The following is a 14,240-nucleotide window of genomic DNA, read 5'->3' on the forward strand; positions in this document are numbered from 1 at the left end:
TTAATGATGCCTTTAATATTGGAAATATGACTAAACTTCCTCAGCACATCTCTACAGAAAGGGTATCAATCGGAGTAAAGATATAATCTTCAGTTAAAACATTGGTCTTTCCCAATCCTGAACATTCCTGAGAGATCCTTAATTCCCACGTTCAAAAAAATTCCAGCTTTGTGCCCACAAACTCATGCAAGCGTCTTGCAAATTCTACCATCAGTAACTTTGGCAAAAAGATTAAAATCAAGAGACATTATTCTGTTGCTGATTCACAACAATGCTATTTGGAAGTTGTCCTTTTTCTGATTTTTTTTTCATCTAGGGGAAGGATCTCAATTTTTGGGGCAAAATGTTTTATGCACTATCACCCAGTGTTGACATGAAACTCTCCCAGGTCAGGTAAAGCCCACTGCAGATTGCTGCTCCCTCCACTCTGCTCCAATAATGTGTTTTTCTATCCATCTCAAGAAAAACTCTCACATCATTAAGAATTTGTCCGACTTACTGGAGTGATTTTGAAAAGAAATTATGGGTAGCTTTCTACTGTGGGCACACAACAGTTAGCAGCTGATCTGACTCTCTCCTGAACTTGTTCCAGCCAGAGAGGAAGGTTTGATCCTACATCCCAGAAGAGAAGAGCAATGTGCTAACTCACTGCACCCAACTGATCTGCCTTTTTTAATAAAATGAACAGAAGTCAAAGTAGCAGCAAACTGATTAATTCATATAAAAGATTACCAAGTGCCAGTCAACAACCACTGGTGTCAAACTGTAACCACACAAGGATGTCGTTGAGAAAACTCTACCCTTTAGGGGAAGCAAGTCACTTTACGCAAAGAACAGACTGAATGATAGAAATTACTTGGTTCAGAGTACCACTATTGGAAGAGCATGAAGGCAAAAGGTTGCAGGCTCGATCCCCAATCTGCACCCAGTTAGCTGATCTCAGTGTGGCAGTTGAGTGTTACAATTATTCATCAGTGCCCCTGGAGAGGAGAGAATTAGCTAGACTTGTTCCTGATTGCAATCCCGGCTGGAGTTTACATTGGCACTTTTGAAGAAAAATGGCCATGTGGGTGATGGCATGGCTTGTTCCCACTATTCACAGCAAGTGTTTTTGTTACCAGTGTTTTAGGTTTTCTTGTAGGTTTAAAACAGAAGATTAGCTATTTATGAAACAATACTCATTCCCGAAATGGTCACGGTCACGCGCACAGAGATAGCGAGGAAAAGGATAGGTAGTTTGAAGTGAGGTAGGTGTTCAAGGTTCACCGTAAACCTGTTCAATCTTCTCAGAGCACAGTTTCTTTTAAAGTTGCAGGCCTGGATGTTTGTACTTTTCTGGTGGTTAAGACTTCAGACTCTGCTGCACCAAGTTGAAGTGCAGAATTTGCAGCAAGCCTCCTTCTTTGTTTTTGCTGGACGTCCTTTCACAGCCCTTGGCTAGACTGCTTTTCTGTTATGTTCTCGTGAACTCTCTTCCTCTCTCCACAGAGCTACCTTTTAAAAGGTGAAAATCTCTCACTTTTGCCTCTGTTCGGGTACACATGGCTTCCTTCCCTGCTGTGACCACACAATGGACCAGGATGTGGCTGGTCATTGTTTTAGAATCCATTCAATTCAGCAATGTCTCTTGATGGTTGCAGGATGGGTGTAATTGACACCTCTCAGCCTGAAATGTATCCTTTTGTCCTTAACAGACAGTGGGGCAATTTGAATATACAGTCCAAGTCAGCTGACCTTTGGTGACCATTTAGCAGTACATCGTCCACTGTTTAAAAGAAAAGTCAATTTTTTATAACTCAGTTTGGTTCCATATTTTCATTGCTGCACTTGACGTGAGCATGACAGAGGATATGATCAGCTGTTCAGAACTGAATAACCAGTCAGCACTCATGCTCCAGACTCACATGTGAAGAATGTGGCTTGGACTGGAATTTGCTTGATGACTGTGACCTAAGCATAATTCAGTGCTTTCAGGACAGCATGGGAGAAGGTGTTAAAGGGTGGGAGGGATAGAGTTTTTTTGGATAAAGGTAATGGTTTACTTGCTACACTGGCTGAACAAACAGTAGATTGCTAAGTGGGGAAGATTCCTTCCAGTGATAATAGTCGCGGGACAACAGCAAAATACTGCAGGTAATGGAAATCAAAGGAAAACAGAAAGCACTAGAAACACTCAGCATCTGTGGACAGCGAGGTTAGTGCTTCCTCAAGTTCCAATGAAAGGTCACTGACCTGAAAGGTTAACTGTCTGATGCTGCCTGACCTGCTGAGAGTTTCCTGTATTTTCTGTTTTTATTTCACAACAGTAAGGTATGACCATGCAGCTGGGATTTGCAATATCACACAAAATTTTTTTAATTCTTTTATTTTAAAAAGGCACCCACTGTTGGGTGGTCATGGCAACATCAACTGTAGTCAAGGAGACACTTGCATCCCAGATTCTTTTGCTGTGCCTTTAAGAGAAAGGTGGATATGGGATGCATTGACTATTGAAAAGAGCAACAGATCTAAAAAGAACATGAATGATCCACAACCACCAATTCCCCTTCCTCGAGATCTTGCAAACAAGAGCTGGAACTAGTCCCATAGCTCACTGTCCACAGAAGTGAAGATGCAAAACCCATCTTTGATGAAACTCAACACTCCCCACCAGCCACCATCACAAACCTTTGGGTAAAGCATCTGTGGGACACAAATCAGGCTGATGGAGTGACATTGCAGCTATACAAAAACTTTCAATTTCCTTTCTGTGGACGACTACATCAGACTCTACTCAGCTCAGACAATCGAAAATCAATAGTGAAAGGAAAAAGAAAATCTCTGTGACCCTCATTCCCTTAGTCAGCCAAACATAAGAGACTTGAAGCCACCAGTGCCCACTATACCCTCACCCCACTGCTCCCCCAACCCTACTATTCAACCTGCCAAGGAGTGACCTGCTTATATAAAGTTCTACTTAACCGCATACAACCATGCCTGTGTCTCAGTAACTTATGCAGATATACAAACTACACCTTTTACATAAATCAAAAATTATACAAAAAGATTGTAACTTTCACTTAATTTAGTCAATGCATATTTTAATTCTAATCAGCTAACAAATTAACACATGACCTAATATTTAAAGGATTGTCTTGTAACATTTTCTTTTCTCAGACCAGATTCCGCTTAGGATTTCTATATCAAAAACAACAAAACTTGGCATGAGTCACAATTTACTGGAGCATTTTTCCAGTCAGTTGTGCTCAGAGGTGTTTAACCCTGAGCTTGTGAGCGTTTCTTCCACAACACCGTTTGCTATTTGAAGCCCACAATACTTACTGAAGTCTTGACCAATTCTGCGCGGTTTATTAACATCAGATGATTTAACATTCCACCAGCTGGTTCCCAACTGGAATGCGGTTTACTGCACAGCACATGGCAAGACATCAGAGTAAAGCAAGATAGAGACTGTTTGAGTGAAGCAGAACATTTATAGAGCTGTAATGTGCTCATTATAAGCAAGTCTCAAACGCTTTCACAACTCACGCCAAGTACTAAAGAGAAAGCTTGGAAAACAGATACCACTATGGAACTCAGTAACAACCAGTAAGCAAGACTGCATTGTCATTCTGCAGAGCAAACTAATTTCTAAATAAATGCAACAATGTCTTTCTTTCAAAACTGTGACAAACTATTTGTAACAGGTAACATTAAGGTCTATTCATTCAGCAGTCAGCAAAAGTTCCAAAATACCAATAAATTTCCTGAGATGCTGTCCATGGTCAATGAACGAATATAAAAGGTGTTTCGATTAACAAGATGGTAAGGGAGTTTGGAAGGAGACATCGGAAGACCGCTGCACAGCACCACCTATAGACCAGAACCCATAACTCTACTATTACTGGAAACTGTTTACATATAGAATTTGCTTTCTAAAATTTTCATGGACAATTTAAATGTTAGCACAAAAGTGTGACCAAAAACATGACCAGAAACTGGGCAGGAAAGTATTTTTATACACCCAGAAGCGTGAGTGTAGGTTTTTAAAAAATTGTTTATATCCAATTTTCCATTTGCGTGTCATGGGAAGTGAGGCATCCTCAGTTATTTTCATTTGCAGCAAGATAAATCTCAGAGCTCAAGCCATGATCCTATCTCACTAAACTCTGAATTTGAACACTGCAGAAGGTCACAATCTTAGGTAACATGCACAATAGTGTGTATGAGGTGCGTAGTACTTACAGCTTGGGAAATGGTGCTCTTTACTTTGTCGCTTATTAGTCCTTCAAATACAAAGGAGTCTCCAAATGTTTCTGCCTAAAGGAGAAAGAAACGGCAATTGAGTGTTAACCGCAGCAAATGAGGATCTTGTTTTCCTTTGGATTTACAGACCTCTGCTGCTTTGATCACTTCAAACTTCCATGCTTGTTTCAAATGGACTGTCACATCTTGCATATTGTATTCTTAAGAATGTCACCTCATTTCTACAAAAGTTCTTTGCAGTTGCCTTCTCCTGTCCATTCACATATTCATCTTCAAAGTGGTTTTTATGCTAATGATGGAGGTTAATGTATTTACACTTCTTGCTCTCACTTGCAGATGGAAACAGAGGAGCAAGTGAAAATCAACAAGTTTGGTGGTGCGCACTGCTTCTATAAACAGCTATAATAGTGGCTTCACATTAGTGATTTGAGCTGCGCCATTGATGAGAGATGTGTGATATAAATGGAGAATTAGAGCAAAACGCAGTTTACCTCGTCTGAATATGTTGGAGAGACATTCAACTGCAGAACATGTCCTACTGCACAAGTGTAACACTTCTACTTCCCGCTCCAGCCATAATGATTAGGTTGACGTTAGAACAGGATACCCTAGCCTGCTCTCACTGGAGTTGAATGTATGATGGTTTCAGCACTGGATAGGCAGGAACCCATAACACAGTCATCAGTGCATCAGCATATAGATGGTCACAGGGAAACTATGGCAGTGGGGGGGAGGGGGGCACAAAGTGGGGGTGTTCAGTTGTGTGTGGGAAGTAATGAGTAACAGAATGCTACTTCAGAGGACGGAAGAATCTGCAAGAAACTGGGCAATGAGAGGAATGCTGAAGAATATAAAGGGAATAGAGAACACAATATATAACAAAAGTAGGATAGATGTTCTGTGGCAAGATCTTGTTAAAGTTTTTTTTTACAAAAGAGAGATGAAAGAAACAGGTATCCACCGAAACCTTTGTTATTGTGCTGTATAAAGAATGTTTACATGAAGCTTTTCAATAAAAACCATAATGGAAAACAAGTGGGAAAGCCTGGTGAGTACAGCTATCCATTTGCCTCAGTTGCCTTTACTCTCCTTCCAATTTCAGTGAGGTTTCCAATAAAACCAGCAGCATCACATCTACCACAGCAGCTGACACTCCAGAGTTGGCATGTGCACAGATTCGGACTTACTTGAGTGGCCCTTTTTATTGGATTATTAAACAAAAAGTAAAAACAAAGAGTTTGGTCATCCATAATCCAATACGTATTGTATGGCATTTTCTACTTTTGTGATCAGTCTGTACAAGAGCATAAATTTAGGCTCTATTTAAAGATGGTTACTAATCATAAACATTGGCGGGAGATAACTTCAATCGTAAATATATAGTTAGATGAATGAAAATTTTTCCACAAAATAACCTTCAGAGTGCAGCATTATACAGAGTGTCAACTGGGGGAGGCAGTGGCATAGTAGTAATGTCAATGGACTAGTAATCCAGAGCGCAGGCTAATGCTCTGGGGACATGGGTTCGCATCCCACCACGGCAAATGGTGAAATTTGAATTCAAATAATAATCTGGAATTAAAAAGCTAGTCTGATGACCATTAAATCATTGTCGATTGTTCTAAAAATCCATCTGGTTCACAAATGTCCTTTAGGGAAGGAAATCTGCTGTCCTTACCTGGTCTGGCATACATGTGGCTCCAAACCAGCAATGTGGTTGACTCTTAAAATGCCCTCTGACACAGGTCAATATCAGAGGAGATCAGGATATAGGTTCACAGATCAAAAGATAAATCTCAGCATCGTTCTTAACAGCCCAGTAGCAACTTGCTTACAGAAGCTCTATATCTGTATTTCCAAATACAGAATATCAGGTGCACAACTATTTTAGTTAAGCTTCTTCAGAAACTCTTTCTTCAACTATCTGATACATGTTTACATGGATGACTGGAATATAATACCACTATGTGAAAATAAACAGTTAAAACTGTATGCTGTTCAGTCTAACTTCAAATATTCATTTTTGTCAAAGGCCATAGCCTAAATGCTGGCATAGAGATGTTCCGAGTGATATATGATTGAAGAGAATGACTGATTGCAAATCCATTAACGTGGATGCAAGAATTGCTATGATTGCTGTAACTTGTCTTTTGAAAGATCCTTGGTTTGTTATTTCTAGTAAAGCTGTAAATACCATCTAAAAGGAACGCACACAAGCACAAAAATTGGAAATTTCAACAGATTTTATGATGTATTATCCAAAGCAAGCAACTAAGTATTTGACCTGAAGGAGAGGTGGTGAGATACACCACAACGATTCAGACTTGATAACTGCTCATTATATTAAAGAATGCTGAGATAAGCTGACCAGCACATGTGCAAATTCCAAAAATATCAGTGTCTTGTACTTCGTGCTTTTCAGTTTCATGCAGAAGACATGAGATTTAAACTTTGTTTGAAAGACCAGCTACATTTTCCTCCCCTTCCCACTCTGCCCCATCCCATTCCCTCAAATCTCTTATCCATTTACCTCAGTCCTGCTCAACCCAGCTACATTTTGCAGCCATTGCTTACATGAGTGGGTCAGTGTTATCTAAAACAGAGGTTGGGTGAGGGAGGGGCAAAATTCCAAATCTCGACCCAAACACAGTCTACTGCAGCTTTTCTGGCAATGAGAGCTGTCAGTCGGTCCCAGCTTATAGTGCTTTAACTATTGAAATTTTTTAAAAATCAAAAACACCTTGTGATTTTTCTTCATTCCCATTACATCCTGATAAATCTGTTGTTCTTTTGCTGGTGGAAGGGAACACCTGCAGAGTTTCTAGGGGCAAGTGCTTAACATGAATTTAAAAAACAGTGTTATGACTGAGGTGGGAGGAGTGCACTGTCTTTCTTTAGTTCCACTTCTCCACGGGTCACAACATATATTTAAATGCTTACCCAGTTACTCATACAGCCAATTATATACTTTTTTCCATTTCAGAATAAAATCTAAACATGTTTCTTTAATAAACAGCAAAATTAATCAAACAGGTCTTATCAGTAAAGATGCAAAGCATTAACACACAGATTGAAATATGAAAGTTCCCTTCTTAGCCCAATGCGTGCGCGCGCCCACACACACACTGGTTAAAGAAAAAATAAAGAAATTTTCTCTGCAAAGATCTCGTCACAAAAAAAGACAAAAAAAAACACACTTTAACCAAATGTTTGCTAATTCTTGAAGGATAGAGGGTAAGATGTAGAATGATATCAGTCATCCCTTTTCTCGCATCCCAAATACGTGTAGCCGGCTAATCGAGAATTAGTCTGGCAGGCTTTTTAGGAGAAATGTTGCATCAGGGGTTTCAGCCATCACAGAGAGGTGGAGAAAGGACGAACTGGTCTTCTCTCTTAGCCGGCTGACCCCCAATTGACTCAAAACAATCCAAAACTAACCCAACTCTTGACCACCATAAATACTGACATGTTACTTCTCTGTAAATAACGCCCCCGAGTCACCATGGCTCCTATTGTGACATGTGACATCCAGTAAGGGTTTCTGAACCAAGACCCAAAGTCTTTCCAGTGACTTTTTTTTAAAAAAAAAGTCCAGCATCTATGTAATCTCTTCAGTCCTCCAAAGGAAACCATTCTCACAATTTTAAAAACACATGCCCTGACAAAATATTAAAAAATGGAAGTTCTTTGATAACAATAAATTTATATAGAGTCTTTCACATCCTCAGGACATCTCACACTAAGTGTAGTTACTGCTATAATATAGGTAAGTTCAGCAGCAAATATGCACATAGCAAGGTCCCACAAACAGCAAGGAGATAAATGACCAGATAATCGGATTATGGTCTTCTATGTGATAAATGTTGGACAAGACACCAGGAAAATTTCCTGCCTCACCCTTCTTCAAATAATGCCATGGAACTTTCAGATATCCACCTGAACAAGCAGAGTAGCTTGGAAGGCACGTTCCAAAGAGTATGGCAGAGATAGCTAAAGGTCATGCCATTGAAAATGGAGTGGCAAGAGCTGTATGCACCATAGGTCAAAGCTCTGACCAGAGAGTCTGGACTAGGTTGCAACAGTGAAGTGGGACGAGACCACAGGTGAAAATGTGCAGGAGTAAAATTGCAAGTTAAATTGTGGAGGACGGTGAATGAACAATCAATATAGGTAAGTCAGAAAGTGGGCGATGGGAGAACAGGGGCGCAGGTGAGGGAGTTTTGGAATCTATCGAGGAAGGGAAGCTGAAAAGGTGAGCTGCGGAGAATTGGGTCTCAAGGTGATGATGGCATTTATAAAGGCTTTGGCATAAGTGGAGGTGAAGGAGACAGAAATAAGCAGTCATGGAACTGGATAGGATGTGGAGCTTGAAGCTTAGCTTTGGGGCCAACAGAAGTCTGAGGTTTCATTCAGCTAGAGCAAGTATAAGGGAGAGGGGTGGATTGAGTAATTTTTAGTTGGGGTCAACATCTACGGCTTTGATCTTCCCAGTGTTCAGTCAGAGTAAATCTGGTTCATCCCTGAAGCTCTCTGGGACATTTCTGGCAGGAAGGCTCTCAGCACCAAGCTGGAGGAAGTAGTGGGGAGGTCAGACTGGGCATCAACATACAAGTGAAAACTGGCGGATGATGCCATTGATGGGCAACATGCAAATTAGGAAAAGGAGTGGGACCAAGATGAATCCTTGGGGAACTGTATGGAGTGCAACAACTGGAGGAGAAGCCATTTCTGCAGATGGGCAGGAAGAGTACGGTGCATGGCACCAGTGAAACAGTGGAGGGAAGAAGGGCCAAGACAGCACATCAGAAAGTAAAGTTAACCTCAGCAAAAGCCCGAGAAAAGAGTAAAAGGAAAGATATTGGGGGGAATTGCATGACAAACATAGTGGCTTACCAGGAATCGTTACAGCACAGAAGGAGAACCCAAAAAAATGCACACCGAAAACTGAACAATGCACCAAATCCTGGAACTTTCAGAGAACGTCAAAACACTATACTAGTTAACTACAGTTTGAATAAGCCCCATAAAAATATATACATAATTCAACATTTTTTTTAAAAAGTAGTTTTGTATATCAGGTGCTGCAAAACTAGAGCTTGAAACAATTTTGACAAGGACCGGTCTCTCAAATTCAATGTTGATTGCCGTTGGAGCACAGAATGAGAAGAAAACCAGTGGTACCAGAAACTCCACTTTTGTACAGGTGATTAACTCTGTATTTGAACTGCTTACATTCAAGAATTACAGAGAATAACCCAGTTTCAGAAAATTGAGCTTCCGTTGTAGGAATTCTTGTGTCCTTAAATAAACATGCAGCCCTGACATTAGCGTTTTCTTTTTCAAAAAGCACTATTCTCGGGACATAGGCAATGCTAGCATTTATTGTCCATCCCTAGTTGCTCTTGAGAAAGTGACAGTGAGCCTTCATCATGAACTGCTGCAGTCTGTATGGTGCAAGTGTGCTGCTAGGTAGCAATTCCTAGGATTTTAATCCAAGGAAGGAACTATGAAATATGCCCAAATCAGGATGGTGTGCAACTTGGAGGAGGTGGTGTTTCTGTCCATCTGCTCCCTAGTCCTTCTCAGCAGTGGAGGCTGTAGGCTTGGAAGGTGCTGCTGAAAACATGGTGACAAGTGGCTGCAATGCATTCACAGTAAGGGGTACACAGAGAGGAGACTTCGCCTGAGTCAGATGTAGACAGAGTGTGAAGATGGGAATTTGGTTCATATGGTAATTCGGTGCAGAGGGTAATGAGGTGTGCCTTTTCTAGCCTCCAGTAGCTGTAGAAGATACAAGTTACTTCCCATAAATAGAGGGTAACCTTGAGAAAGTGGCAAAAGTTTGAAGAGCTTGGGGGGGGTGGTGGGGGGGGGGTGAAGGGAGAAAGGAGGAGAGCGGGGGGGGTGGGGGGTGAAAGAGGGTTGGTGGTGAGTCTGTGGAGGCAAAGCATTCCAAAGAAAACTGAAGTGTGACATAACAGCAAAGATGATAAGCGATAAGAGGAAATGTTCACCACCCTATCTAAACTATGGAATTTTAATTGGTGTTAACATATTAATTGAAATCATAGGAATCTTCTGAAACACATAATTTATTAGTAAGGATTTATCGGTAGTAAGGTTTACCAGCAGTAGTAAAGAATAGTAGTAGTGTGGTTTATACATTATAAATTAACGAAGAAAAATTTATTAATTGATAATAAGAAAGATGACAGGGCAGGTGATATATTGTGACTGCAGAAGGCGGAAACTCCTGGACGCCAGTGTGATCCAGAGTAAACACGTCGGTAGTAAGCGTCTGCAGCTTGAGGAACTTTAGTTCAGAGTCATTGAGCTGGAGGCCGAGCTGCAGATACAGCTATGCATCAGGGAGGGGGAAAGGTTACCTGCACACTTTTTGTTCCTGGAGGTGGTCACACTCCTTATGTTAGGCAGAACTGAGTTGGTAAATGGTCAGGGACAGGAGGGTGTGACTGCGAGTCAGGCAGGTATGGGGAATCATCATGTAGCAATGGAGAAGTCGCAGCCAGTAGGTACGAGGTGCTTGTTACCTGTGTGGATGAGAAGTACTGCAAGGTGGACGAGTGGACTGATTATGGCACCACGGTGAAGGATGCCATTCAAGTGGGGGGAACTAAGAGGAATGTGGTAGTGATACGAGTAGTATAGTCAGGGGGATAGATACTGTTCTCTGCAGCTGCAACTGGGAGCTGCAAAGGTTGTGTTACCTGCCCAGTGCCAGGGTTAAGTACAATCTCCTCACCGCAGGAGAGGAACTTGGAATGGGAGGGGGAAGGATCCAGTTGTCATGGCCCATGTGGGAACCAACTACATAGATAGAACCAGAAATGATGTTTTAAGAGAACTTGAGGAGTTGGGGTCCAAATTAAAACACAGATCATCGAAGGTAATCATCTCTAGTTTGTTACTTGAGCCACGTGCCAATTGGCATAGGATCATGCAGATTAAAGAATTAAACGCATGGCTCAAAGAGTGGTGTGGGAAGAAGGGGGTTTTGATTCACAGGGGCACTGGCATCAGTACTCAGGGCAGAGTGAGCTATTCAGTTGGGATGGGTTCCACTTAAACCGGGCTGGGACAGGTGTCCTGGTCAATTGCATAACTAGGGCAGTGGGCAGGGCTTTAAACTAACAAGGCGGGGGGGGGGGGGGGGGGGGGGGGGGTGAGGGGAGGCATTCAGGTGAGGGGTGATTAAAGAAATCCAAAGAGAAAGGTCAAGGCATCTGAACAGTTTAGCGATGTGGGTAAAGACAAGCAGAATGGAACAGCAAGGGACAGAGAGTTTAACATCAGCGAATAGGGTCATTGCAGGGAATAGAAGTGGAAAAAAAAGGAAATTAAAAGGTTTTTCATCTGAATGCACAAAGCGTCTACAATAAGATAGATGATCTAGTGGCACAAATAGAGGTAAATGGTTTAGATTGATTGCCATTACAGAGACATGGCTACAAAGGTGATCAAGGTTGGGAAATAAATATTCCAGGGTACACAATATTTCGGAAAGACAGACAGAATGGCAAAGGAGGAGGGGTAGCCTTGATAGTAAAGGATGACATAGGACATTAGTGAGAAAGGATCTGTCTTCAGAAGATCATGAAATAGAATCCGTATGGGTGGAAATTAGGAATAGCAAGAATCAGAAAACACTAGTGGGAGTAGTTTATAGGCTCCCTAACAATAGTTATACCATTGGAGTAAGAAATTAAGAAATTAGTAAAGCTTGTAACAAAGGCAATGTAATAATTGTGGGGGAATTTAATCTTCATACAGACTGGGACAAAGAAATTGGCAAGAATAGTCTAGAAGATGACTGTCAAATGTTTTTGTGACAGTTTCTTGGAGCAATACGTTGTGGAACTAACTAGGGATAAAGCTATATTAGATCTAGTATTGTGTAATGAAGCAAGGTTAATTAGTAATGTCATAGTAAAAGATCCACTGGGAAATAGTGATCACAATACCACTGAATTTGGTGTTAAGTTTGAAAGTGATATGCTGCAATCACAAACAAGAATCTTAAACTTAAAGCCAATTACACAGGTATAAGGGGAGAACTGGCTAGGTTAATTGGATAAATAGACTAAAAGGTATGGTGGTAAATGAACACTGGGAAACATTTAAAGAAATAATTCAGTATGTTCAGCAAAAATATATTCCATTGAAAAATAGCAAGATAGACCCAGTGGTAGCTCGCTCAAAGTTAAGGAGAGTATTGGATTAAAAGAGGCTTACAATGTTGCAAAAAAGACAGTAGGATTCTAAGTGTTATAGAAACCAAAAGGGCCACCAGAAAGTTGATAAAAAGTGAAAAACTAGAATGAGTAAACTAGACAAATATAAAAACTGATTGTAAGAACTTTAAGTATACAAGAGAGTTGGGTTATGACCAGGTGAGGAAGGGGTCTCAGGCTCCCTTCTGGCCCCTTTCCTGGTTTGGCTCTAACAGGGTTGAACTTTTAAAAACAGTGTTTTTGCTTCACCTCAGTGAGCCCTTACTCACTGCTCTCTAATTGTAAATGAACCAGATAGGCTTTCTTAGGTTTCAACAAAAAAAGTGTAAGTTTATTAACCTTAATATTCTAACTCAATTAAAAATGACTAAAAATACACGACGCAACCATGCTAGCACGTATATGAGATAAACACATATATAAATAGACAGAGGAGGAGAAAGAATTAAAGGCGGAGTACTTGGAGTAATAGATGGAATTCAGTTACTGTCTTTAGTTTTGCTGTAAAGTCTTTGGTTGGAATTGCGGTCTTGTAGTTCTTGCTGGGGCCCAAAGCACACTTTCAAACTTGCTTCTCTGGTACCAGAAGACTGAAGAGGTCATCTGTCTTGAGCCTCAAGTTGCTTCTGTGGGTCCCTGGGTCTTTGCTCAAGAGAGGGCTTCCTTCTCTTTTCTCTTCAAGTTGCAGTCTGCCCTTTCCGTGTGGCACAATTCAAAAAGTCCCCAGTTTGACCAGCAGGTTAGTCGTGGTTTGAAACAGCATTGTTTACGAGAATTATTGATTTCAAATGTTCTCCAGCCACACTCAGTTGTGGGGGTGGGTGGAGGTTTGTCTCTTACCAAGTCAGTGGCTCTCAATGTCTTTTGATCTACTGACAAAATCCATCTCGCTAATTGAATCAGTGAGCACTCCCATTGTCTCTCTATGCAACTGTCTCTCGGAATGCCAATGTGCAACCATGTTTTAACTGTTCAGCTCTGTGGTCCTTTTAAACGAGTTATGTACAACGTCCAGTAAAAAGGGCTCAAGCAGTGTTCCATATGATGAAATTAATATGTTTCCATTTGGCAGGTGTGGTTTCTGTCACAGTAGCTAAAGTAAACATTGGTCCCCTAGAAGCAGAGACGGGAGAAATTATGATGGGGGATGAGGAAATGGCAGAGACATAGATACAAAATATTTTGTATCTGTCTTCACAGTAGAAAACATAGGTTACCGTCTATTTCTGGTAGTAAACTTAAGGGCTAAAGAGAGAGTGAGGAAATTAATACCGAGAAAAAGTATTGGAGCAACTTAAAGAAGTAAAATCTGAAATTGCTGGAACCCTAAGATTCTAAAAGAGAGAGCTGCAGAGATAGTGGATGCACTAGCTATGATTTTCCAAAATTCCTTAGATTCGGGAACGGTCCCATCAGATTGGAAGTTGGTAAATGTTACACTGCTTTTCAAGAAAGGAGGGAGAGAGAAAACAGGGAACTACAGGCCAGTTAGCCTATCAGTTATTGGGGGAAAATGCTGGAAACTATTATTAAGGAAGTCTTAACAATGCACTGAGTAAAGCATAGTATGATTAGAACAAGTCATCATGGTTTTACTAAAAGGAAATCCTGTTTGACAAATTTATTAGAGTTTTTTGAGGATGTAACTAGTAGGGTAGATAAAGGGGAACCAGTAGATGTAGTATACCTGGATTTCCAAAGGCATTCAATAAGGTGCCACACAAAGCTTAATAGGCAACACAA

At 40.9% G+C, this 14,240-nt stretch overlaps 1 protein-coding gene across 3 annotated transcripts in view; it reads right to left on the reverse strand.

Moving 5' to 3' along the window:
* sumf1 (sulfatase modifying factor 1) overlaps nt 1-14,240 on the reverse strand; it is a 157,495-nt gene that overhangs the window by 134,691 nt on the left and 8,564 nt on the right. For 2 of the 3 annotated variants that reach the window (XM_068051462.1, XM_068051464.1), the window contains exon 3: nt 4,225-4,299. The exons of the other annotated variant lie outside the window; for it this stretch is intronic. In XM_068051462.1, coding sequence (XP_067907563.1) covers nt 4,225-4,299 — 75 coding nt within the window. The remainder of the gene's footprint in view (nt 1-4,224; nt 4,300-14,240) is intronic. 3 annotated transcript variants of the gene reach the window in all.

This window comes from Heterodontus francisci, chromosome 19 (genome assembly GCF_036365525.1).
Source record: "Heterodontus francisci isolate sHetFra1 chromosome 19, sHetFra1.hap1, whole genome shotgun sequence".
Classification (NCBI taxonomy): domain Eukaryota; kingdom Metazoa; phylum Chordata; class Chondrichthyes; order Heterodontiformes; family Heterodontidae; genus Heterodontus; species Heterodontus francisci.